This window comes from Clinocottus analis, unplaced genomic scaffold (genome assembly GCF_023055335.1).
Source record: "Clinocottus analis isolate CAN_PGR_092001 unplaced genomic scaffold, fCliAna1.0.p SCAF_5, whole genome shotgun sequence".
Taxonomy (NCBI): domain Eukaryota; kingdom Metazoa; phylum Chordata; class Actinopteri; order Perciformes; family Cottidae; genus Clinocottus; species Clinocottus analis.
In genome coordinates, this window is record NW_027176207.1 from 18703593 (window position 1) to 18729433 (window position 25841).

Genomic DNA, 25841 nt, shown 5'->3' on the forward strand with positions numbered 1-25841 from the left:
TAAACCTGTTCTGGGACACCTGTCCCCTGAACCAGTGTGGTGGCGAGTTGTTACTCCTTCACTAAACACATTCTACACTCTCCATCACGCCAATGTGTTTCTATTACTTTCTGTGAAGTGTGAAAATCTTTAAATCGTCTTTATTCAAACTTACAAGAGTTACGCAATCAATCCACTGAGGCGGTTTCATGAAAAAACGTCAGTGATGAGACCAAAGCTGAGTGATGAAGTACACAGCCGCTCGTTGCTCATCCCCCCTCGTGCACGCAGACACACACACACACACACACACACACACACACACACACACACACACGGTGCGATATTCACAGAAAAGCCCAGATGGACGACAAAACTCTCGGGTTTATTGGCCGAAACTTTGCCAAACTTTTTTTTTTTTTTTCACTTCAATATTCAAGTGTGTATCTGTGCATCCACAGCCGCCGGGCGCACAATGTGCAACGCCAACTCATTTTGTTGCGCCAACTATTGTTATGTGTGTGTGTGTGTGTGTGTGTGTCTTTGCATGATTACAGTTGGAGAGAAGGAAAGCTGTTTGTGAAAACTAAAAGAGAAAGCAGTGTTCTGTTGTTTTGTGTGGTACGAACACTTTAAAATGCTCCTGAATGCGTCTTCATGGATCCATGACATCATCCTTCTCCGTCTCTGTGTGTGTGTCACGGTGCGCTAACCTTTTACCTGTGGATAGTTTTGTGGAAGAGTCTATAAACTCTGTGCCGGGACTTTCCTAGAAAGGTGTTGAAATCCGTGTTTTTCAATCTTTTTTAAGTTGCGGCACATTTCCTACAAGATAAAAAATCTTGAGTCACACCAACACCAAAAAAAAAAGTTACAAACTGTCACTATGTAGCATAGTACAGTTAATGCACAGATACATCTTAAATTGTAAATAATTCATATTCCTTTAATGGTTTCCTGCATGTTTGCGCTCGGAGAGGCGGAAGAGATTCAGAGTAAAGACAGACGCTCAGGTACTGAGCGAGTAAAGGGAAAAGAAAACAGAAGGAAGATGGAAACCTTTTGCTCTTTTTCTGAAGTCCACGCTGCTTTGTGCTGAGGGACCGAGCCGGCCCTCCAAACCTGAGATTGAGGGCACTTGTCTGCTGAAATTGGGGCCAGCAGATGGCATTTTTATTCGAGGAAAAAAATCCACTCAAAGCCGCTCAGAGCCGCTCAGACGCGGCGACGGGCCCGACTGGAGCTGAACCACTCACGTCACCAAACGGGGAAACCAAAGGCCAATTAGGAAACAGCAGAGACCGAAGCTCCGGGCCTCCACAACGCTGAGAAACTGTGACCTTTTCGAAAACACACAACCCCCAGAAGAGTGCATTTTCCTCCCCAGTTTGTTCTTCTGAGGATGTTTTTCTTTGCTGCCAAATTCAATTTATTAGCAGAATAACAACCAATAATGACGCGGGATTCAAAGGAGAAGGCGAACAATAAATAGACGAGGACATGAAGGACAGCAGGTAAACATAATCACGTCCTGCAGGAGCGTGAGATAAGAAAGCCAAAAACACGTTGGAGAAAAAAAAAGGAACAAATTAAACAAATAAGCAATTTACATGCGAGTTCTCCGACCTACATTAAAAGATTATGGGAACATTAACATAATTGTCTTTTTTTATTTAAAGAAACCGGTTGTTAGGCATTAAATCAAACTTTTTCCTTCCTCTTCTCTCCAGACTGAAGTCACTTCCATCCTATCGTTTCCCTGTTGTTCTCAGGACGTCTGCAGGCTCGCACCCGAGTGGTTGTAAAGCGTCGGGAGGACGAACAGTGAAGCTGACGGGTTTGTTCTCCGGGCCGGGACGAGTTATAGTCACCGCTGTCCCCCCCGAACACAACGAGCAGACCCGTCACCACGAGGAAGCGACGACACACACACACACACACACACACACACACACACTGAAAACCATCTCACCCCGACTCCCTCCCAGGCATGAAACTCCTCACACGTGTTGTTAGCAAACCCTTTGAAATAAACTATCGTTCATGGAAATGTGGAAGGAAAAAAAAAAAGACTTACAGCACATGTTCGGTTACGTGTAGATATTAATAGAATGAATTAACATATTTCTCCCAGTAAGCATGTCAAACGAATCCTAATTACCCGCACGCTCGCCAGCCACTTTATTAGGTACGGTTGCTCAACTGCTCATTAGCAACGACCTCAACCATGGAGTTCAAACCAAGCTGCTGGAAGTGACTATGAAGTGGCACAAAACGACATTTACTGATTGTTTGAGGTGTTTTTTTCCACACCAGTGCGTTTGGCGTGTCGGTGGCTTGCAGCGGGAAGAGGAAGCTAGTGGCAAACTACACTTTTGATCACAGGTGTTAGCCTCAACAAGTGAAATTCTGGAATTAAGAAGCTCTTCCTTCCTTTCACGTCGCAAACTGTGCTTAAAAGTTGTCTTAAATTGGTCCGTCTGAAGCGGTCGTTGCCGTATTTAAAGCCGCATCACTGGCTACAGTCAATGTTGTTTTAAAAAATAATACACAAGACAATGAAGATAACATAACCCGTTTTTTCACTTGTTTATTTACAGAAGTCAAATGAAACCGACACACTCACACAGTAAAAGGTACACGTTAAATATTCTGCGATGGGCGCGTCTACAGGCTGTGGATGATTGTTCGGTTCTTGAGGGACTGGACGTACTCCTTGGCCTGGTCGAAGCTGGTCTTCTCCACGGTTTTGGGCGGCGAGCCCTCCACCAGCTTCACAAAGTAGTGACAGTTGACTTTGTCCATGATGCCGAACATCCCCCTGCCGTGGTATCGGATCCGCTTCAGGTACTTCCCTTTACCGGAGTAGGACTCCGCTGGAGGAGGAGGGGACGGAGGGAGGAGATACAGGAAGGGGCGGGGCGGGTTGGTGTGTTATTAAAGAGGGGATGAGATAAACACAGCGGGAGAAAGAGATACGGTACAGAATACTCATTTCATTCGTAGAGGTGCCTTTGAATAAAAGCTGGTATAACTTTTTGCTGAGTTTAGGCTTATCTGTGATAACGTCCTCAACTCCACATCAATTACCCACAATGCACACCATCTGAACTCAAAAGTAATCTATGCTTTAAAGAAAATAAAAAAATCATTGCTCCTCCTCCCAACTGAAGGTCGATGCACTGATCCCTCTTGTTCAGTCTCGACACCAATACAGATATCTGAGATTACTCGATACCGATCCGACGTTTCACTAATTAGTAGTTTGTCCCACTTTGTGACGAGGATCACTTTTATTTGTAATTATGCGCAACATCAGGCTCGACTTACACCGTGCTGCACTCACTTTGTAAAACAAAAATGTAACAGATAAATATAAAGATGTACACTTTCTGACATGTTTATTTTGAAAATACTAAAAACATACACCCATCAACTTGGAAAAACTTTTTTTTTTTTTAAATTGATGCCTCAACAAATTGGTCGAAGCCTAAACAATAATTAAAATTCCAATCTAATGGATACAGCATAATTTAATTAAGTAGATCGGCCCCGATTGTCACCGATACGACCAGACATACGGTGTCAGTGTATCCCGAGTCTGACCTGAGTTCTCTTGTTTTTAGCACACGGTGGTTCTGTTGAGTGAATAATGTGCAGTAGTTTACACTGTAGTTGTGTATCCCGTCAGCGCTGTAGACACTTACCTACATACAGGTTGGATTTGTACTCTACGTTGTGATTTTTGACCGCCATCTCTTGAGCTTCCTCAAGAACCTGAAGAAACAAAACACAAGAGAAATACATTCATCCAGAGTGTCAACGTTACAGTAAATGCACAATAATGAAAAATGTGAACAAGCCGCCACTAACCTCCTTCATGATCTTTGCTCCTTTCTTGTCGTTGAACTGCAGCTGTGCAATGGCATCGTCGATGCTCATCCCTCGGATCTGTGAAGGGGACCGACAGTGAGGCCACGCAGTAACTTCACCGCTGGGTCCACAGTCATTAGGACCGTACGGCAATGCCACAGCCGAGGAAGACACTTCTTCTTTTTTTGAGCACCATGTTTTAAGTCGACCCTGACCACTCTAGACCCGAGGGCCACACAGAGAGCTGCAGGAAGACACTGGCTTCCTCGACAAGCCGATGGGATTCATTGGATTTTAGGATTAGTGCCGAAATGAAGCTCTGTGGCAAACAAACGTTTTTGATTCTTCCATGTTTTGTTTACCAAGATAATTGTCACAAGTGAACGCCACTTTTCTGACGCCACTTTTTTCAGTAAAAAGCAAATGTCCGGCTATAAACGAACTACACAGCTGTTACAAGTACAAGTTTAAACTCCACATTTCTCTGGGCTGACTTTCATCAACAGGCATCCGCTTTAAATCATTTGACCGAGGTGATGGGTGAGATATAATCTACATGATACGATACTGATGAGACAATTCTTACCATTTTGGCCAGGTACCACATCTTGTCTTTGCTGTACTTGATCTGCCTCCTGCTGTGGTGGACCTCCTGAAGAAGAAAACCCCACCCCGAAACATATTCAGATATTTGTAGAGACAAGAGACATCTCGTGCACAGTTTGAGGGATATAAAATTGCTTTTCTTACTCAAATACATATTTACAAGTCCTTTCATCCACTCAGTTTCCTGCAGGTGACCCCTCTGACTCTACACTTTATATTATAAGCCGACAAAAATGACTTACAGCTGGCCTGCGTTCCTCATGTGGTTGCTGAGGCGGATACATCTTCAGGTTTCTCCTCTCCCAGACCTTCGAGTCCAGCGAGGTGCTGGTGTGGAGAGACGAGAGATGCTGAGGACCGAGAACCGCCAACCTGGAGAGACGTTCAGGGAAAGGAAGAAATACAATAAAAAGCATTGAATTGCATATGTGACCGATCTCGACGTGCTCACTTTCTATGTCAGATCTGCCCTGAAGATTATTACAGGTCTCTAACCAACATAACACGTTGTTTTTTCTACCATGTCAGGATACTGTAAAGTGTTTAAATGACGTGTGTCCATGAGTAATGCTACTGGCACTGTGAGCTAAGACTTGTTAACTAAACGTAATATCACAAACACTAATTACACTGATGCTGGTCGTTTGAAGAAAGCTTGAAGGTGAAAATGGCCCAACGCATTTGTTTTGTTAATGTAGAACCATTGTGAAGAGTGTGTAGACGACTTATACAAGTTCATTATATAATATACGTCGTGTGCAAGTGTACTATGATAGAAACAAGATGGCATTACATGGTTAAAATGTCTCCTTCTGCAGAGACAGACGTTAACGTTAGCTATGATGCTCCAATTTACGATATCAATGCACTTACCTCGAATGCAACACCCCGGATAAATTCCTAAGAAAAGCCATCCCTGGAAACAATTACCAACCCGTTAAAATAACGTCAGCAGACGCAATACATGTCATAACATGTCATACATTTGTGGAAAAAATAAACTGCATTTCTCTTACCACGTCCTGTCATTGGAGTCGCCATCTTGCTTTTTTACGACACCACAGTGTCTGCTTGACGGTAGAAATGTTTACAGCGACATTCGTTTAGCGATTTGTCGTCTTTTCCGAATATAAAGTGGCTACAATTTGGCTGAATATTATCACGTTAAGTTAAGCTTATTTTTTAATGGCATAAAAATGCTGTAATCGTTTTTTCAACAATAGACTATGTTTAAAACCGCAAACTCGATGTATTTTGACCTAACTCGGATTCCGTACTCGGCACTTGCAGAATTTACGACACCACGCTGGCCGTACGGCCGTTAATGTAGTGGCGACGACAGTGCAGCTAACATGTGAGAAGTTTGGTTTAGCTTTTTATCAGACTTTGTGAGAGAATTCGTAAACTTTTAAGCGACCAGAGGAATCATGCACGAAAGGTCGCTCCCCGCCTCCCCCAACTGGTACTGCTCCCGCTGCAGTGACGTCAACGGCAGTGGTTTGTTGGGCGTCGGAGCCAAAAACATCATCTTCTTGATTGATGTATCTGCATCCTCCTGCAGGGTTACAGGTGAGTCCGCGGGGCACCACACACACACAGAGAGACACGGTCACTCAGGTGCTCCTCCTCGAGCCTCTACAGGGCTGAAAAGTGAACGTGCAGGTGATCAGGTCACCTCAGGTGTGTGGATTTCAGCTCCTGGGGTCAAGTACTGGAAGGGAAACAGACGTCTGATCATCTGGCTGGATTGGTAATCTGCACAGTCTGGTGCTGACGTAATTAGTTGATCAATAAGTCAGTCACTCACAGACAGACCTTGAATATCAAAAGATGACTTTCAAAATGAGCAATTTCAAGACGTCATGTTGGGCACTGGAAAAATGGGATGGGCATTTTTCACTATTTGTTTTAAATGCATAATGTCATCACATAAAGGGGAGTCGATGTATTATTGCCCTCAGAAAAAAAAGTCTGGGGACCTGCAAGGCAGATTAAAAAATTTAAAAAAAGATAAATAAAGAATTGCCTAAAATCAAAGCAGTAAAGTCCATCTTAAACCTTCAGCATGAAACAAATCAAAAACCACTTTATCCTATAATTCCTACACTACAACTCAATAGCACAGACTAACCCATAGATGCTCAATTACAGACACACACACACACGAACACCCCAGACACACCTCCAATTTTTAATGCAGGGTTTAAATTTAAAGTCACAATCCAGAAGAACAGCTTTTCCAGACCCACAGTGGACCTCATACTTGTATTTCCTGTGTCAAATGTTTTTTCATTGAAACATGATTTGATTCTAATCTCAAAAAACAAATCAATCAGATTACTTTTCCCTCAGTTTTTTGGGTATATTGCGGCCTCTTTCCTAATCTCTCCATATTCTACCTGTGGTTTCCCCTGCAGGAGAGCTTGTCGGCCATAAAGACTTGGTCACGGGCTTTTCTTTCTGTCAGCATGTGGGGCAGAGTCACATCTGCGTCAGCTCCTCCAACGACGGGACCATTCGCTTCTGGGACTCGGACAGCAAGGTTTTAATACGGGAGCAGGTCGCCCACCAGGTGAGTGTCAACACTGTGCCGCGCTGGCGCCCTCTGCAGGCTACCGTCAGCCCTGCAGCAGCGGCAACCAGGAGGCTTGCTGCTTTGTCAGCTCAGTCTTTCTCTCCAGATTTTGAGAAGCAAATAGAGGAGCATGTCTGGTTTGAAATGTTTTTTGCATGCTGTTATGGCGAGAGTGGGTTTGCTGGGAGAAAGCTAACCATCTGAGCTCGACAGGATGCGGAGGGAGACGAACGGCACAGATTTCTACAGTTTGCTTCCAAGCTGCTCATCCTGCAGGAATTCTGTTCTCTCTCGAGGGCATTTTGTTTTTTTATAGCAGTTGTCAAGGTTAAGGAAGGGCATTGCTTACTAAGTTTCCATTATTTGCTTCAAATTATGCCTCGAGGCTATCATTTCTCCGCGGTTTGGCTTGATCTGACAAATAAAAGCCACAGATGGACGCAGGCTGGTTGTGCTTCCATCTTTGGGAACAGATTCAGTCTGAATTCCTCCTCATAAACGAGAGAATTGTTGGCCTCATGTGAACGACGAGTGAAACAATTGGTTTTAATTTAAATTGATTCAGAGAGGCAAAAGAGGGCTTTCTATTTAGGGTGTTTTTCTTTCTCCTTTTAGTTTATTATAGTGATAACGATGCTTTCAGACTAAATGACTAATCAGGTCTTGTGGAGAACAATAATGTGTTTGTTCATTCTTCGTTATAAGCATTGAAATTGCAGCACTCACAAAGTCTGTTTCCTTCCGTTTTGATTTCCCATTAAGGTAGAAAACCCTTGATAACAGCAGTCTGAAACTTTCTGAAGCCTGATTAGTAAAACTCACATCGTGTCGACAGGATGTCACCCCAGTTGTTGTTGTTTCCCCACACACAGAACTCTGTGGCAGCGGTGCACTGGTCCCCAGTGGACAAGAACCTGGTGGTGTCGGGGGACGAGAAGGGCATCGTGGTCTGTCACTGGCACCACACGGGGGACACCGCCAGCTTCTTCCCGGAGCCCAGGACCATCTTCTGCATCGCCTGCTCCCCTCACAGCTGGAGCTCTGTGGCTGTGGGGTGAGACGCTGCCACGCTGCGCTTTCAATCTGTGTTCTGTGAACGGAGTCTAGAAATTATAATCTGAACCAAAAGTTAAGGCTTTCAGAGGGGCTTGATGTGGTTACGACACCTAGAAGTGTTCTTTAGTACTTCATAACTATGAAACCTTTAGACTTAGTATAATAATGACACTACTACTACTACTATTACTATTACTTCTACTACTACTACTACTACTAATAATAATAATGATAATAAAGATAATCAAAACTAATGCTAAATTAATAGAATTCATAACATTTCTTATGAAAATGGCCTCTGAGTGCATCTCATCACTGTAAAGTTGAATCAAATCGTTTGTCTGCAGCGGCGAAGTCGAATAAATGTCTCGGTGGTGAAGACGTCTGTCTCCTTCCTGTTTCAGGTACAAGGACGGGATGATCGTGCTGATCGACGTGAGCAGGAAAGGCGAGGTGACGCATCGTCTGCGTGGACACGACGACGAGATCCACTCCCTGGCGTGGTCGCCGGTGGTCGGCGAGGACGCCGTTTGCACCCGACTGGAGGACATGGAAGGTAGCGGTGTGCAGCCACTGTGACGAATACAACAAAACACCACGCCGACATTAGTCTGGTGCACAATTGTTTTGCAGGGTTTTTTTTAATGCATGTTATTTCTACAATAATACAAGTTTGACAGGAGAAACATGTGATGCAGAAATTTGTACATTGTGCATTTTTTCTCTCATCCCACAGCGACCAGTGGAGAGTCTGCAGGAGACGAGAAGAGCTGCTATCTGGCGTCTGGAAGCAAAGACCAGACGTTGAGGATCTGGAGCACAGCGAAGGGAAAAAGTAGGAGATTCTTCTGAGCTGATGACCGTTTGTGAAAACGCTTTCACAGGATGGCTGTGGTTCATTAAGAAACCTGAAACACAGAGATTTATTGTTCGTTTATAATAAATACAAAAAATATTATTTAAATATTCAGTGAAACAAAGAAATTTCATTGCACAGCAAAAGCAAAGTTAAGGTTTACGGTACATTTTATGATAAAAAAAATAATAATTTAAATCGATGATCCTCATCTCCTGCAGGTGTGATGACCATGAAGCTGCCGTATCTGAAGAAACGAGGCTCTGCAGTCGACCCCAGTGTCAAAGAGAGACTCTGGCTCCACGTCCACTGGCCGAAAGGACGGCCATCACAACTTGTGTCCAGCTGCTTCGGGTACACACACACACACACACACACACACACACACACACACACACACACACACACACACACACAAACACACCTCTTATCAATGGAGACATCAGAAAGAGCCTGATGAAACATGACATGACATTCATAAACACTTAATTAATGACTTTGCTGACCATTTCCCCATAAGTTTCACTTGAAAACCTTTTTTGTAGGTTTATTTAATCCTTATTTATAGTCTTCTGTCATCAGGATATATCTTTCTGGCTAAAATGACAAATAATAAACTGCAAAAGATTCATCATTTTTGTATTATTGGGTTCTTCATTTGCTGTGCACAGACGTGTACATGTGTAGTTACCTTCTATTCTATCTGCAAACTAACTATCTGCAATTGAGCTTGAGCTTGCTGTAAACGTGCTCATCTTGTGTGTGTGTTCTTGTGTGTGTTTGTGCGATCCCAGCGGTGAGTTGGTGATGTGGGACTTGACCCGTTCGGGGAAGGGGAGGTGGACTCTGTTTGGGACGTCCTCAGAGGGACAGAACCACAGCAGGATCACCTTCAACATGAGTTCACTCCGCCTGCAGGACGGCCGAGAGCTGCTCATCAGCACCTCCATGGACCGAGAGGTCGGTCTGCGGCGCCCAACCGAGCTTTACTTATTATCGCCGACGGGCGCCATGTTTATCGGAAATAGTTCAGGCCTCAAAAAAAGCCTGAATCGTTGTGCTGAACCAAACAACAATGAAATATTGAGACTTCTTTGAAACGCACTATTTAATATTGAGTTTAACCCGTTGAAAACTGTGGAAACCATTTTGTCTCCAGACCTCGTTTTCCCTGGGTCTGAGTCATCATAGGAGCCCCAAATTAATTCCAATGCTTGTGTTTATTGTATGTATTTGTTCATCAAAGTCTTGGGAAAAAAATGTATATCTGCAAAAAAACAAATCTGTTTTGAAAGATATTTTGATCGTATCTATAAACATCTAGCATGATATGAGCCACATTCCCCAAAAATGCCTCCTGGAGCATCAATAAGACACCTTTTTGGAAAGCTTAGTACCTAAAGAATCAGAATCTGCAATAAAAATCACAATAAAACAAAGCATCGGCCTGTTGGGAAGGAGTTTCAGTCAAAAAACTGTGTCGTTAGGTTAAAACATGGAAAAATGAAGTATTTTATGCCAAATGATTGTCTAAATGGGGCATGCGGGGACTTAAAATTGGTGCGGGAAGATTTTCGCACACGGTTTCCAAAAGGTTAAAGCAGGATTGGAGCATTTTCCGAGAGCCCCGGGCCCTAAACCCTCGTGTCCCCAGATTAAATGCTGGGACCTGGCCTCTCTGGACTGCTGCTGGACGCTGCCCACGCTGGGCGGCTTCGTCTACGCGCTGAGCTTCTCCCCCGTGGGGACGGGGTGCCTGGCGCTGGGCGTCGGCGACAACATGATCCGGGTGTGGAACACGCTGACCACCCAGAACCAGTACGACACCCGGTCCTTCTGGCAGGGGATCAAGTCCAAAGTCACGGCGGTACGAGGGTTTTGGCTTCTTCTCTTTGCACTTGAACTACACATGAGATGAAGTGTGTCAAGAAACCTTTTTTTATTCACTGCAGCTGGCGTGGCACCCAAAGAAAGAGGGGTCCTTGTCTTTTGGAACAGACGATGGTAAAGTCGGGATCTACGAAGTCTTTTCAAACAGGTGAGTTTCATTATGTTGAGATTCTCATTTGTCGTCTCTGAGATATTCAAGTCTTCAACACTTTGCTCACACCAGTCTGTACACACACACACACACACATACACACACACACACCGTCCAGTTCCAGTGTGGAACACCATTGTCCAGGATTCATAGAACCCGAGTTATCTTCGTAACTTTCGTTTCATACGTTAAAGTTTTTTTAACCGGCTGGCAAAAGAGTGCCTCAGCTGTTCCTGAACTAGAACTTAAATGGCTTAAAGTTTAGTTTCTGCCGAGGAGTTAAGGGCCGCTTAGACAAATGACACGTCTCCGTACTCAATTATAAGACCAAAAAATATATATATTTTCCACAGTTTATTGCGTCAATAAGCAAAGGCGCATTGCAAAGCGCAGACAGAAGCAGCGAAGAAGCCCGGCAGGATGCAAACACGGATGAGAAGAATGCGTTGTTCAACATATTCAGAAATCTGCTTCGCACGTGTTTCATGGAGAAGGAACCGAGCATGCGCTGAATGCATTTTTGTAGAAAAAAAAACAGAAAATAGACGTATCTTTTATTTGTCTCCTGTAAAAACCCGAAGGGGGCGTTTTTTGATGAAACAATTATGTGAATGATTTTTAACTGAAAGCCAAGAAGTCAAAAGTATTGCTTTTTTTTTTTTTTTTTTTTTGCTGTGCATTTTTCCCATAATCCTGTGATTCCCCTCCGAGCGCCTGATGGTCCCGCGGTTGTCTCTGCTGTGTGTTCCTGACTGGGTTCTGCTTCGTCTCCTTCCAGGCCTCCTCAGATATCGAGCTCCTATCACAGGAAGACGGTGTACACGCTGGCCTGGGGGCCCCCGGTCCCCCCGATGTCGTTTGGTAAGCGCCTAATGAACTCCCGGCAACTGCTGCTGTTTTCTCTCCAAACGCTCCGACCCAGCAAAACAAAAAAAAACGACAGCAAAAAAAACGTTGGCGGCGGGACGAGTCAGCAAAAAAAAGCCCAAATGCCTCCACACGCCCCTTTTTCTTGTGTGTAATTGACTCAGTAATCGAGTGAGCCGAGGAAACGCTCACCGCTCGCCTCCCCTCCCCCGTGCGCCTCGGTCGCTCGTGGGGAAATCTAGACCTGGGAAGTTAATTCCGCCAGCTGTCGGCAGATGACATTTTGATTACCGCCTCGGTCGCTCGGCTCTCGAAGCCGTAAACCTGATTGTTGCCGCGCCGACAATCTGCGGGGAGCCCCTAAACGAACAAAAGGAGCCGCTGGTTGGTCTCCAACGCCGCGGCCCTCCGACGCCGCGGCCCTCCGACGCCGCGGCTCGCTGTGATCTCATGGGCTCAGACCGTGAGGGTGACTGACGGCCGGCTCCAGATGCACGCCTTACTAAGTTCTACACGGCTGATGTGTTAAAAGTTTCACATCCATAGTTTTTTCTATTCTTTTCCCGTGTGACGTTCAGGCGCCGCGGGAGGAAAGCCGTCCTACAGTCTGTACAGCTGCTCCGGCGAAGGCGTCATCCTGCAGCACGATCCGTACAAGCTGAGCGCCGAGGCCTCGGACATCGACAGGCTGATCCGGGACACCAACAGCATCAAGGTAGAGGGGAGGGGGCGCGTCACGTCGTTCTCTGGGTCACGAGACCTGCAGTCTGTTTTTCCACGTGTGGGTTTCACGCCACCGAAACCACACGGCATTAAATACATCATACGACAGCAAAGTAGATCCACGTTTTCACCAGGATACAAGGAGGTTTTCTTTGACTGGTTTGAAATTTGAAGGATAAACAAGATGGCGGCAGTCATCTGCTGTTGGGTTTGAGTCTGTTATAAACTTGACCTCTGCTTCCCCCCCAACAGCACAAGCTGTCTCCGCACACCGACCTCAGCTGGAAGCCAGACGGGAAAGTGCTCGCCATCGGCAACGAGGACGGGTGAGTGCGGAGCCGGGAGCCCAAACTAGGTCCCATCGTAGGTTTATGATCACATGACCACTTAACCATCCTGATGACAGCCAAGAACAATTTATGCAACGCAAAAAAGATCATCGTTGATGGTCTAAGTTGAAGATCTTGAGAGACCTTTCGTTAAATATTTAATTTAAATGCTGAATTTGTGATGAAGAGATGGAAACCAATCGAAGTTCTCTAAAAAAAAACAGTTTGTCAAGCGGTTTCGGCCTTTTTCATTTTTTTCCGGCCTTTTTTATTGTCTCCGCCTTGTTCCTTTTTCTAAATTTCCTTTCTATAAAGTCCATGCGATCCCCTCTCTTTCCGTTTCTGACCACGCGTTCTCTGCTGCAGGTGTATTGAGGTGTTCGAGGCCCCGAGCCTGCGGCTGCTGTGCAGCATCCAGCAGCACCACAAGATCATCAACGCGCTGCGGTGGCACCCCGACCTGGACGCCCCGGCCGAGCTGCGCTGCCTCCTGGCGTCGGGCTCCAGCAACGCCACCGTCTACGTGCACGACCTCCGCGCCGTCATTGGTAGGAGGCACATAGTGTGTGTGTGTGTGTGAACCCTGAGGTGTAGCTAACATCACATCTCGCGCATGTAGTGTTTCAAAAGCTCGGCAGGTGCTGACATTTGTGTTTTTTTTTGGGCACAGAGAACCCCCCAGAAAGCCCCGCGGTGTTGACGGAGCCGTACCGCAGGCTGTGCGGTCACACGTCTAAAATCACCGGCGTGGCCTGGAGTCCACACCACGAGGCCCGGCTGGTCACCGTCTCGTACGATGGCACGGCCCAGGTCAGTACCGGGCCGGCTGTTCCAGATGTCCACCCCACAGCGCCACATGTGCTCCAGTTTGAGGGTTTTGGGTCGATTGGTTTCGTGGACCTTTTTTTCGTTTTGTTTAAAAAAAATTAAAAAAAAGATTCCTTACATTAGCTTTCTACTTTTTTAAATGCCGTAAACGTCGGGTTACAAGCTGCTCCTACCATCGGTGGGTGTCCCCGCTAGCAAGCTAGCGCTGCTACTAGCTGCTGGTGCTACTGCTTGCGTCCCCGCTACCTTTGGTGGTTGTCGGAGAGCTAGTAGGGAGCTAGCAGAGAGCTAGCAGCAGCTCTAGCGGAGAGCTAGCACTAGATCTAGCGGGGAGCTAGCAGCAGCGCTAGCTGGCTACATCCGGGAGCTAGTAGGGTCACCTACCGAAGGTAGTAGCAGCTTGTAACCCGACTTTTACGGGATTGTAAATCAGTGTTTTTGTTATGTTTTCTTTGCAGACGTTCCTCCTTTCTGATTTACCCGCTTTAAGCTCGTGAATATAATTCAGGACCGTTTTGCTGTGCAGGTGTGGGACGTGCTGCAGGAGGCGGCCGTCTCCAACTACCGGGGTCACGTGGGTTACCTGCTGTGCGTGGACTGGTCGCCCGTCGACCCGGACGTGATCTGGACCGGCGGGAAGGACTTCACCCTGCAGGAGTGGAAAGTCTCCAAACAAGAGTTCACAAACCCACCTAAAGGTGAGCGTAACCATGTACGCAGAACCACGTACGCAGAACCACGTCCCTCAGGTGAGGGAGTTGACTCTTTATTCTGCCTTGTTGGTGCAATGTTCACATGCTTCTCACCCCCCTCATCCCCGCTCCCTCAGGGAAAAAGATGGTCGACCTGAAGGAGAAGATGAAGACCGGCACCAAGCAGAAGAAGAAGAACAAGAAATCGGCGGGGGCCGGAGGAGCGGCGCCGCCAGAGGCGAACGGCGAGCATGTCGCAGGAGTGGGGAAGACGGCGAAGGGGCAGGAGCCGTCTGGGGAAGATGAGGAGGAGGATGAGGTCGGCTCAACCAACAGTCCTGCGCCTCCGTCAGGTTAGAGAGTAGTTTGTTACAGGTTGGAGACAGAAAACAAAAGAAAACATAACATTGTTGGGATTTTTAAAGTGTTTAGCGACCGTAATGTTGAACTTGTGTTTCAGCCGCTTTTGAGATGCAAAGAAAATCTTTCTCTGCTGTGAAAAGCAAAGACAAACCAGGTACGTGTTTTAAATCTCTAAAACAACGTCAGCTGTATTTTAATTTTTTTTTTAAACACACACACAATTTTTTGAATGTAACAGCAAGGGTGTCTGTGTGTGTGTGTGTGTGTGTGTGTCTGTCTCTCTGTCTGTGTGTGTGTGTGTGTGCGTGCGTGTCTCTAGACGTAAACCTGCTGAAGAAGAAGAAGCCTCGCTCCATGCTGCCCCTCAGCACCGCCATGGACCATCGGCCCAAAGAGGACCTGCTGCAGGACTGCGTCACGCTGGCCTCCGTCACACACAGCAGCGGTAAAAACCCCAGTGTGTCAGTTCTCACGGTGATGCCAGTATAGAGAAAGACGGTTTTGAGAGAGTATTAACTGTGTGTGTGTGTGTGTGTGTGTGGTTTCCAGCTCCCCCTGCAGGGTGCGTCCCAGGCCAAGGAGAGCACATCCATCTGGGCCTCTTCTCTGACAGACAGGCTCTGTACCGCATGTTTGAGGCAGAAGGTGTGTGGGTTTTATTATTATTCAACCTTAAATCATTTTCTTTGTGATGTCCATTCGTGTTATCGACACGAGTCAGAGCTTGTAGGAGAAAGGCGCCTTCAGCGGGGCGAAAGATGTTCGATGTGTCAGTAAAGCTTGTGTGTGTCTCTCGTCCTCCAGAGGACGGCCACGTGGAGGCGGGTCACTTCGACTCGGTCGTGTACCTGCGGCTGTGGACCGGAGACCTGGAGGGGGCGCTGCAGCTCGCCGCGGAGAAAGGGGAGCTGAGCGACCACCTGCTGTCCATCGCGCCCATGGGTACAGACTTTGATCTCGAGCTTCAGTGTTTATTTAAGAGGCTGGTGATACTAAAAAAAAACCTGCTAAAGATATGAATGGCATCTCAGCTTATTTCTATTTTCTTGCATATCTTTTCACCCGTAAAAGTCAGGTTACAAGCCGCTACTACCTTCGGTGTGTCTCCCTGCTATAGCCAGCTAGCAGCGCTGCGAGCTCTCCGTTATAGCTGCTGCTAGCTCTCCGTTATAGCTGCTGCTAGCTCTCCGTTATAGCTGCTGCTAGCTCGACATTATAGCTGCTGCTAGCTCGACATTATAGCTGCAGCTCGCCCCCTGCTAGCTCTCTGCTAGCTTACTGCTAGCTCATCGACAAACACCAAAGGTGGCGGGACCAGGGCGCGCAGTAGTAGCAGCAGCAGCAGCAGCAGCAGCAACAGCAGCTAGCAGCAGCGCTAGCTTGCTACAGCGGAGAATCCCACAGAAGGAAGAAGCGGCTTGTAACCCGACTTTTACGGTATTTATCTTATTTTATCTCAAAAACTAAGCAAGAACAAGGCACACGGCCACAGTGACTACAAGTGGAATCAAACATAAAATCGAGAGTCTTATAAGAACGACGTGACGTTGCAATAATGTTCACAGCTGATGAAATGCAACAAGAATTGCTGCAATACCCGAATAAGCCTCCTCATCCATGTCTGCGTCTCCTCCTCCAGCCGGGTTCGAGGTGTGGAGCCGGGCGGCGGAGGCCTACGTCAAGCAGCTGTGTCTGCAGGAGCAGTACCTGAAGGCAGCGTCCCACCTGCTGTCGCTCAACAAGCTGTACGAGGCCGTGGACCTGCTGCGCTCGCACAAGCTCTACAGGTTCACTCCCTTCATCTTTTCGAGTGTTGAATGGACAAGAAGTGGCTATTTGCTTCTTTTTCTGGAATATTCTTTCAGTCATGAACTTTTAAAGTTGTTTTGTTCTTCTCTCAGGGAGGCCATAGCTCTGGTCAAAGCCCGGCTGCCGGCCGACGAGCCCGTCCTGAAGGAGCTGTACACCTGCTGGGCGGCCACGCTGGAGAAGGACGGCCATTTCTCCGCGGCCGCTAAATGGTGCGAACGGTGATATCGCTGCCTCTGGTCGCGCCGGGCGCTTGATACGAACCATTTAAAACGATGTCCATCTCTTCCGTCAGTCACCTGGCTGCCGGGGCCAGCTTCGACGCCGCCAAGGTCATCGCCAGGAAGAACGACGTCCCCTCGCTGACGGCGGCGGCCGGTCTGGCGAGAATCTCGGGAGAGGTCGCTCTGGCTCGGTCGCTGGCGCTGAGGTGCGCGAAGGACCTGGTCGCCGCTCAGGACTGGATCGGAGCCCAGGAGGTCCTGAGCTCGCAGGAGAACCTGCTGGTCAGTGGCGGAAAGAAAATGTTTCCTGCAACACCGATGATTTTATTTCTTTAACCCTTTATAGGTTACTCATTCAAATACTTTGAAATTCAAAATGTCAACCCTAGAGCGCTATTGGAGGACATAATTATACTCCTTTTATGGTTGTGACAATTAAAAGAAATATATATTTTTAGGTAGAAAATGAACATCCACCAAATGACCATATATGGTTCTTTGACCGTTTAGTGAAAACAAAGTATATATGAACCGTATTGTCCATTTTGAGCAGGAAACGTCACTATTCATGATCACGACACGCGACTCAAGACGAGTCCAGAAGCTTGGGATTCATAAAAAGACATGAAAAACGGAAGAGGGTGAAGAATTTCTTTCCCCCTTTCCGCAGGTCCACAGGCTCCATTTCTGCGTCGCCGAGCTGCTGGCCGCGACGCCGGCGGCCTCTCGAGCCGCACCTCGGCCCCGCGCCGCCGCTGCCCCGCGGGCGCCGCCCGCCGAGCGTCGCGACGGCCTCCTGGACCGAGTGAGAGACACGTGGGAGGAGCGCTTTGGCGTTTCCCAAAGTTCCGCGGGACACCGCGGCGCCGGCGCCCTTCTGCAGGAGCTGGCGTCCGCCGAGAGTCCCACGCCCACCGCCAACATTCCTCTCAGACAGGTACGGGGGATGGGTGGCGGTCCCCACGGGATGTTTTTCAGTTCAGGGATGGAGTCGCTAACGCTCGTGTCCTCAGGTTCAGCTGTATTCGTCCCTCCACCTGACCCGCGGCGTGCTGAGCTGGTTACTGGGCGATGGCGGTCAGCTGGTGAAGGAGTTGTGGCGGGCGGTGGCCTGGCCCCGAGACACCGGACACTTCTGCGCCTCCGCAGAGCTCTGCAGGCGGCTGTTTCCAGACGGTACGTCTTCCCGTAGCTAAATCTTTCATATTTTATTCTTACAGAGAACTATTTTGCATGCCGGCATTCAAATGGTTTTTATTTTACGTCAAAGAGATTTATTTCAGGTTGATAATAGAAGCATCTCAAACATAAAAAAAAATGTGTGTATACATTTTTTTTCCAACTGTGTAAACTGAGTATTTTAAGTTCTCAAGTTTCAAAGACAAAACTATTTTTAGTGGATGTGGCGCCACCCTGTGGTGACTGGTCGCATTACGATTTGATAGTATGAACTTGTGATGGCTACTTTCTTCAATTTTAAAAGGTCGTTTGATTGATCAATAGATAAATTAATGTTTTGTGAGCTGTAAGCCGCCACGTCTCCATCTATAATGTTTTTTTCACTCTTTTCTTCAGGTGACGTCAGTGTTTGTTCCAGGAAACACTCCACTGTGCTTCATCTCGCAGAAGAGGAACCCGAAGCCGCTGCTCAGAGTCTGCAGGCATTCGTCCATTACCACCGTCTGTACGAACACTGGTGGAGCGACTCCGTCCGAATCCAGAGCGGCGTCCCCCTCCCGGCCTCCGGCGACGTCGAGGCGGTGAACGGAGACGCGTCCGACGAGAGCGCCGGCCCGGCGGGTCGCGACGAGCTGGACTTTGACGCGTCGGCGCTTCTGTCCGAGCGCCACGCCGCCTGTCAGGCCGCCCAGAGGTCGATGGGCGAGATCCAGGAGCGGCTGGCGGCCATGGTGCTGAAGCACAGCCGGGCCCAGGGGGGGCAGCTCGAGCCCGGGGAGGAAGAGGAGGAGGAGGAGGACGGGCATAGCTCGGCCTGCGGAGAGCCATCCGACAAGCAACAGTGAGGCCTCCATTATTGCTTACGGTTGATGATGATGATGTTGATGATGATGATGACTCATTCGTTGAGGTGCGATCCTGCTTCAATTTAGCATCTGTATTTTTTCTCCGCCCCTCAGCCTCGAGGACCCGGAGACTCTGCTCTCTCTGTCCGCCAAGATGTCAGAACACCAGAAGCAGCTGGTGGGCCTCCCCGACACGATAAAGGTACAACTCCCAACTCAACACATGCAGGACGAGGTTACACGGGAGGAAGAGCAAGCTTCACCGTGTTTTACACCAAAATTATTTATAGTTTTTTACTCATCAAATACCTTTTTAACATCTGATGTCTTGATTGCCAGATGTTTATGGACGAGTACGAGTCCATCCTCCGTTTTAGTTCCTCAAATTACGAGGACAGGAACCTGACTGTAGTACTTAAATAACCCAGGAAGAGTTTAATTCACACTTAGAATAAACTCCCTCCAGACTTAAGTTCATTTCAGTTTTGCCGCGTTAAAGCTAGCGCTGCCAGTGACCGGTTCCGTCTCCTCTCAGATGTTTCCTCACCCGGACGTGGTGGAGTGCTGCCTGGTTCTGCTGCACCTCGCCAGGTTTTCTCCGTCCGTGTCGGCGTCGCTCCAACAGAAGGCCAAAGATCTGCTGCGCCAACACGGGACGCACGCCTCCGCCTCCAAAGCCTCCCGGTGGTTCCTCCCCTGAGTCCGTCGCCGATGGACGGAGAGAGAGAAGCACTTCCACTGTACAGATGTTTGTTGAATAAATACATGTTTGATTACGAAAATGCTGCTCAGGCCTTCTGACTACTATTTGAGGACTGTTTTATTCTTAACACTCGACACGATATTCCTTTTTTTTGTCTATTTTTAAGAGCATAAAATACAAGGCTTTCTTGTGACGTACAGTTTTTACTTTTTCTTGTATTTCTATAACCTACTATACTTTAACATGACTGTTTTTATGACTTTCTTTCGTTTGTGCATTGTGGAAGCGTGGACTCTGCAAATAACAATAAAATACTCTATTGAAAATGTTAAAACAATTTCAGCAGCTCGCTGGGTTCTAATCCCAATTCTCCATCCCGACTATTTAATAAAATCCCCCAAATCTTAAAAGACCGGTCTGCTGTGAGGTTGAACACGAGTAGATCATAAACACGTCCTGAATCCTCAGAGCAACGTAGACGTTCAGTCTACAAGCAAGTGTGTCTGTGACATTTAAAATGTTTGCTGTGCTTCATTCAGCGCTAATATATCATAACTATGTAAAGATAGCTTCTATTTATTACGGTTGAAATGACAAACTTCAGCTCGAACAATCGTTTAATGTAGAATTTAAAAGGCTAAATCTAAAATAAGTTTCTTTTTCCTGAATCCGTGAATGTCTCGTTGCAATTTTTTAACCACTTGATCAAAAACATTCAGATTTCCATTTCATACATTTAGACTTTCAGAAACCAATCACTTGCTGGGACAAATATCTGCATATTAATACACGCCTCTTCATCTTCAGTAACGTTCACGCCACGTTCCCGTCAGCTGGACTATCTTCATAAGCAAAAAATGTCTGAACGCTGCGAGTGATATGAACACTTTGAGATCTTGGAAATACACAACACATGCAGCACCTGCTGCGCTTCATAATTATGCTTGTATTCTTCATAATGAATAAAAAAGTAACAAAATGCTTTTTAAACAGATTGTTTTATGTTTGAGTCAGAAAAGCCAAAAATTGATTGCCGTCAGATTGTATTTTGCCAGAAATGACCTTTCAGCATGCATATTTTTAGGCAAATCTCCACATAATTATCTTCTTAATTTGTTTATCTACTGCGACACAAATTCCCAGACGAGCGTTTAACATCTGGAAGTGAAACCTTTATCGAACAGAAGCGTTAAAGCTGCGTGTCGGTGTGTAAAAGAAAAAGGAAAAGAAAAGATGAAATACTTAAGGATTACATTCAAAATACAAAACAATTTAATATACAACTGTTTAAAACAATGTAGAATGTAAAAACAACAGTAACCACAACATCTGTAAACCCGACTGTGGACAGTTTGGTTCGGTGGGTGGGTGTACAGAACGACAGTAGCTTGCCCATTGAAACACATGCAGAACCGAGCGCAGTCACACACCTCCACGCCCGCCGTTAAAAGTTTCTCAAAAGTGGAAAAGAGCTAAAACACTTTTTTTTATTTTCATCAAAATTATACATTGTAATTTACAGGCCCTTTCCAACGTTAACTTAAAAAAAAAAAAAAAATGAAATCCCTGCAACAAGAGACGAAAATCCTGCTGATGAGGAGGAGGATAGTCTGAACTGAAGAATCCGACTGTTTTTTTTGGCAAAGTTTGGTCTGAAATCACAGTATGATACAGGGGGCTGGTCCCATGCTGTTAAAGAAAGGGGGAGGGGCCACTATAATGCTGCGGAAAAAAAGGAAACAAAACAAAAAATATTTAAAAAAGAGTTCTTGATATACGACCTTATACTCGGTAAAAGCGACTAAAAAAAACGACTGAGCCAGTGAAGGATCCTATGTCACTGTGAGTCCATTTTACAGCCACTCAGGAGGAAAATTTAAAGAAATATATATATTTTGTTTAGTCTCGTTCAGCGGTCGAGTGTTGAGGGAGATCAGAGGGGGGAAGGGAGGTGAATCTGCTGGTTGGGTTTTTAAAACAAGTGCGTATTCCACTTGAAGATCGGGAGCGCTCGGCCCGGTCAGTGCTTGTTGTTCGTCTCCTCCTGGCCCGAGCTGGAGAGGCCGTTCTGGGGTTGGGTGGAGCCCGAGCCCAGGCCGTACAGTCTCCCACAGTACTTTGCGTCGTCGATGTTGTCTTCGAAGAAAAGCTGAACAGAGAGAAGGGAAAAAAAAAAAATCATCAATTAAAACCCTTCTAATTTCACTTGCTGTACAATTTGAATATGCCACAATTTCTTTGATGGGATGCGTTTGCGTTCAAAACCAGGAACGTAAAGCGTGAGACTTGTGACTAGTTTGGTTTAAAAAAAAAAAAAACACACAGGAAGCAGCGAGCAGAGCAAAGCAGCTTGCTCCCCTTCATTCTCTATGAGAAGCAGTGAACCTCTCGTCTGGGCTTTACAGGAAAAGCCAGTCATGCCCAGGGGGAAGGTCTAATAAATAAACTGATTGGGGGTCGAGGGGGCGGGAGGGAGACATAGCATGGTAACAAATCACACCTGGCATCGGTAAATATATTCATTCATAAATAAATGAATAAATACTTCCAGGCAGCAGCACAGTTTACAGTAAACTAAGCAAGGGGCAGTAAAACATGTTCTGGAAAGAAAGTTGGCTGAAAATGCACAGGAGCGGATGATCCTACAAATCAGCTACACTACATTGAAAAAACAGCTCTGGATATTTGCGTGGCGTACCTCTTTCATCCTGAAGAAAGCCATGCCGGTGAGAAGCGAGTCGGATCCAGCCTGATGCTGCCGCCCGATCCGCTTCAGCTCCAGCTGGTCCGCTACTTCCTGGAGCCCTCCCTGCACGCACACGAGTCCAAAAACACACACGTGAGACAACTAAAGGCCTGTTTTGACATGATGTGACACATTTAGTCTCCTACAGGCGGAGGATAAAACACCAATGAGCCCCGTCCGTAGTCTATACCTTTAGGTTCTTGCAGCTTTTCATCAAGTATTTGACGTCGTAGATCGCCGGGAAGAAGAGGTTGAGGATCTGGAAGAAGTCGTGTTCTTCCTCGGGGAGCCGCACGTCGGTCAGGAGCTTCACCAGGTAGCCAAAGTCATAGCCGCTGAGAAATACAGAGGACTGGGATTAAGGTGACGGATAAGCGGCAACACACTGATGGTCGAGGTCGGTGTGGAGATATGGAGCCAAGCGCTGAACCAGTAAACAGGATTTTACTAAGTTGTGGACCCGGCAGCCGGTCCAGACTGGAACATAACTAAATGAAATAAATGTGGCCATACTGGCGCAGGTATATCTTTCTTTGAGAATAACATTGTCTATTGTGTAAAGCGTCTTTGTGTACTATGAAAAGCGCTATGTAAGTTGAAACTATTATTATTATTATTATTATTATTATTATTATTATGATGACACTGCAGTGTCTATTTAGCCGAAAAAGCACACACACTTTCAAATAAACACAACGAGGGCCGTGAGAATCTTCCCTGCTCCCACCTTGATGGAAATACTACCTCCATGTTGCCAGACTCAGCAGAATTTTTTTTTTGCTAACTTATTGAAAAATCATCTGTTTTCAGCAGCCAACAACAAGAAGTGGGGGGAAGAAAAATAAAATAAAAACAAACCAAAAAAACCCCCCACAGGATTCCTTGAGAATCCTCATTGTTGAAGAAGATTAGGTTTTAGTAAAAAAAGAAGAGGATGTTTGTATAATATATATTTTTTAAGTAACAGACGTATTTAAGAGACATTTTTTTAAAATCCGTGGTAGAAAAATGAGGATCTTCAAGGATGCAGGTATTATTTTTTTAAATGGAGACAAGAATGACATCTCTTCTAACTAGAACTAGATCTTCTGAGCAGCGAGTCAGAGCACACAACTGACCTGTGGAATGAGAGCCACTTGACGTTTTCACACAGCACCAGGCCGGACGTCATGAGGAGCTCAGCGAAGTACAGCGTCTCGATTCCCTCCTCTTCGTGCTTCTTAAACTGGAGGCCGGAGTTCTGGAGGAGGTCTATGGAGTCCTGCGAGTACATGTCTTCTCTGTGAGGAGCCAAACAAAAAAAGAAAACAGAAAACGGTTTAGGGAGCGTCATCATCATCGAACTCAACCACAAGCCAGGACCGATCGCATTAGAAAGTGCTAGAAGACGGTCCGCGTACGTGAGGTTGAACTTGAAGTTGAACTGCCACGTCGTCGTGCCGAGCGGGTAGTCTCCGTCCTCGTTCATAAACGTGAGGCCGAGCTGGATGATCTTCAAGAGGTCGACGTTACACCTCAGCAGCTGGTACTGGTAGTCCACCGTGCTTCTAAACTCGCCGATGGGCCGGACAACAACCCCGGGGAATTCTGTGTCCTGGTGAAATATAAAAAAGACATGAACAGAACGCTCCACACTATGATATTCCTACGCCGACACGTCAGTGGAAGTCCTTTTTATCCAGTTCACAGAAATGCCACAACTTAGAGGTATAAAGAAAGCATTTTGATGTTATTTAAAAAATACTGACCCCTATTAACAGGATACATTTCCCAGCATAAATTAAAAAGTGTTTATGCCCTTTGTCATGCAACAGCCACGCAAAGTGTTAAAAGGTTATATAGAAAAACCATGTACAGAATAGCACATTTAAAACATTTAAGACTTCAAGATATCTAATTACTTGTCTCTGAGATGCAACTTTTTAATTGATTCATTCATGACATTTATTACTACGATTTGATTAAATCAAATTTTTTATGACTTTCTGTAATGACATTTTCATGACATATTGTACTTTTATTTTAATGGTATTACTTTTAAAACACAAATCTCAATTAAATGAGTTAAAAACAGTTTTCCCCATGCTAAAACACATCACAAAACGTGTAACTCTAAGTGATCTATACGGCAGTTTATTGAAGGTGACACAGTGTCTCTTACCATGGCAATGAAATTGTAGCTTTGAATGATTTGTCGGATCTTCCTCATTTCGTCCTCCACATTGCTCGCCCATACTTCACAGATTATCTGACTGGAATCCGTAAGTGCGGCCGGCATGTTGGCGGGTCAAGAAACCAAAAAAAAAGCTAAAACCCCAACGATCCTTCAACCGTGAGAAGCAAGGGGAGGCCGTGTAATGAAGGCAGACACCTCTAGGAAAAGGATGAAAAGGGAAAAATTAATACACAAAAACATTGCAGCAGCCAAGGTATGAAAAAAAACTGAGAAATCAGCATAATCTAAATTAACTGATATTTCTAGAAGCAACTCCCCACGTTACATCCTTTTAAAATACGATTTAAATGTTTCAATTGAAGTATTAAGTTTGTATTTTAAGCTGCAGAATAAAAGCTGCAGCAAATGAACATGCTGTATGTGTTAAATGAAGCCATGTTTGCATGTATTCCGAGTTGCATGTAGTTACAATTCAGTAAACCAACTAGTTAGAGCTAACGCATACATACGCATACCATAATAAAAAGGTATAATGTATACATTTTGTTGAAACTGTTAGCTAGAGAGGTAACTGTTACTAATTATAAGACACAGTCACTGTATCGAGCTATCCTGCGAGGTGTTTTAATATACAGCCATTAACGGAATAGTGATGGGTTTGAGCGGCATTTCTCTTCTTCATTAACTACAATGACAACATTTGTTTAATGCAACCAACTCCTCACGAATAGTTAAGTAAATTTTATTTATTTTAAATTCACGACCTTCATGCTACCGTGACATTAAGTTGAATTAACGTTATATAAGTTAGCAAGCAGTTAATTGTTTATAAGATCGGGTTAACTTATCCAAGAGCTACCTAACAAAACAACACGCGGATATTAAAAAAGCGTCCCTTTTATCTTGAAGTCTTTGGAAAGGGGTGGCATTAATATTGGTTTAGCACCTGAGGAGGTTTTAGTTACAGCACAGAAGTAACACCGCTGCAAACTAACGACGCTGGCTACGTAGTTAGCATGAACGGCTAACGTGTACAAGCTAATCCTCGCGTTACCGGGAGAGCTAACAACACCGAGCAGAAAATAAAAGAACCGGCTCTGCTTTTACACGTCTCGACACGTCACAGCAACTATGCACACTGTGGACGCTGCATCGTATCGCCGTGGAAAGTATGAAAGTGCTAAAAAAAACAAAAAAACAAACAGGTTTACCTCAGAATTTCCTCGACGTATCCTAACAAGCTAGCTGGTTGATAGCGCTCCTGTTGTTCTTCTTCGTTTTCTTCCTGTTCTACATCTTCTTCATAGCGTGTATTGGCAGATCGGCAGATTAGACGGCACAACGAGCACACCGCCACCTGCTGTCTGGGGG

The 25841-nt window shown here is 45.9% G+C and overlaps 3 protein-coding genes across 4 annotated transcripts; 1 reads left to right on the forward strand and 2 right to left on the reverse strand.

Annotated features, from left to right (window-relative positions):
• Positions 1 to 2555: 2555 nt before the first annotated feature.
• On the reverse strand, positions 2556 to 5527 carry mrpl22 (mitochondrial ribosomal protein L22). Its single transcript, XM_068600908.1, has 7 exons — positions 5475 to 5527; positions 5332 to 5374; positions 4701 to 4830; positions 4439 to 4504; positions 3853 to 3930; positions 3687 to 3756; positions 2556 to 2855 (listed from the first exon to the last, which is right to left on the reverse strand). Exons 1-7 carry the CDS (start codon positions 5497 to 5499, stop codon positions 2647 to 2649), a joined length of 621 nt encoding a protein of 206 aa, XP_068457009.1. The 5' UTR covers positions 5500 to 5527; the 3' UTR covers positions 2556 to 2646.
• Positions 5528 to 5795: 268 nt separating this feature from the next.
• Positions 5796 to 20091, forward strand: gemin5 (gem (nuclear organelle) associated protein 5). Its single transcript, XM_068600330.1, has 28 exons — positions 5796 to 6027; positions 6876 to 7030; positions 7906 to 8087; positions 8494 to 8645; positions 8826 to 8924; positions 9167 to 9299; positions 9740 to 9905; positions 10600 to 10812; positions 10898 to 10983; positions 11765 to 11847; positions 12432 to 12568; positions 12829 to 12902; positions 13272 to 13453; positions 13576 to 13715; positions 14260 to 14431; positions 14563 to 14778; positions 14886 to 14942; positions 15108 to 15233; positions 15338 to 15433; positions 15593 to 15730; positions 16428 to 16575; positions 16690 to 16809; positions 16893 to 17103; positions 17492 to 17758; positions 17835 to 17997; positions 18397 to 18841; positions 18960 to 19047; positions 19381 to 20091. The coding sequence occupies exons 1-28, from the start codon at positions 5886 to 5888 to the stop codon at positions 19543 to 19545; spliced, it is 4356 nt and encodes a 1451-aa protein (XP_068456431.1). The 5' UTR covers positions 5796 to 5885; the 3' UTR covers positions 19546 to 20091.
• Positions 20092 to 20574: 483 nt separating this feature from the next.
• cnot8 (CCR4-NOT transcription complex, subunit 8) lies at positions 20575 to 25751 on the reverse strand. 2 transcript variants are annotated; one of them, XM_068600526.1, is made up of 7 exons: positions 25682 to 25751; positions 24456 to 24667; positions 23695 to 23888; positions 23413 to 23574; positions 22485 to 22629; positions 22247 to 22357; positions 20575 to 21697 (listed from the first exon to the last, which is right to left on the reverse strand). In XM_068600526.1, exons 2-7 carry the CDS (start codon positions 24570 to 24572, stop codon positions 21569 to 21571), a joined length of 858 nt encoding a protein of 285 aa, XP_068456627.1. In that variant the 5' UTR covers positions 24573 to 24667; positions 25682 to 25751; the 3' UTR covers positions 20575 to 21568. The 2 variants fall into 2 exon arrangements, with proteins under 2 accessions (XP_068456627.1, XP_068456626.1); XM_068600525.1 differs by having other exon boundaries at positions 23413 to 23888.
• Between the last annotated feature and the right edge of the window lie 90 nt (positions 25752 to 25841).

What these genes read in the sequence shown, in the direction of transcription:
- mrpl22 (XM_068600908.1), bottom strand. Translation starts at nt 5,499, where the DNA reads ATGGCGACTCCAATGACAGGACGTG. An exon ending in TCCGGGGTGTTGCATTCGAG is followed by an intron (nt 4,831 to 5,331) that starts GTAAGTGCATTG and finishes ACGTCTCTCCAG; the next exon opens with GTTGGCGGTTCTCGGTCCTC. An exon ending in GAGCAAAGATCATGAAGGAG is followed by an intron (nt 3,757 to 3,852) that starts GTTAGTGGCGGC and finishes TTGTTTCTTCAG; the next exon opens with GTTCTTGAGGAAGCTCAAGA.
- gemin5 (XM_068600330.1), top strand. Translation starts at nt 5,886, where the DNA reads ATGCACGAAAGGTCGCTCCCCGCCTCCCCCAACTGGTACTGCTCCCGC. An exon ending in GCACCTCCATGGACCGAGAG is followed by an intron (nt 9,906 to 10,599) that starts GTCGGTCTGCGG and finishes TCGTGTCCCCAG; the next exon opens with ATTAAATGCTGGGACCTGGC. An exon ending in CGACCTCCGCGCCGTCATTG is followed by an intron (nt 13,454 to 13,575) that starts GTAGGAGGCACA and finishes TTTTGGGCACAG; the next exon opens with AGAACCCCCCAGAAAGCCCC.
- cnot8 (XM_068600525.1), bottom strand. Translation starts at nt 24,572, where the DNA reads ATGCCGGCCGCACTTACGGATTCCAGTCAGATAATCTGTGAAGTATGG. An exon ending in GCTACAATTTCATTGCCATG is followed by an intron (nt 23,889 to 24,455) that starts GTAAGAGACACT and finishes ATATTTCACCAG; the next exon opens with GACACAGAATTCCCCGGGGT. An exon ending in CTTTCTTCAGGATGAAAGAG is followed by an intron (nt 21,698 to 22,246) that starts GTACGCCACGCA and finishes CTCTCTGTTCAG; the next exon opens with CTTTTCTTCGAAGACAACAT.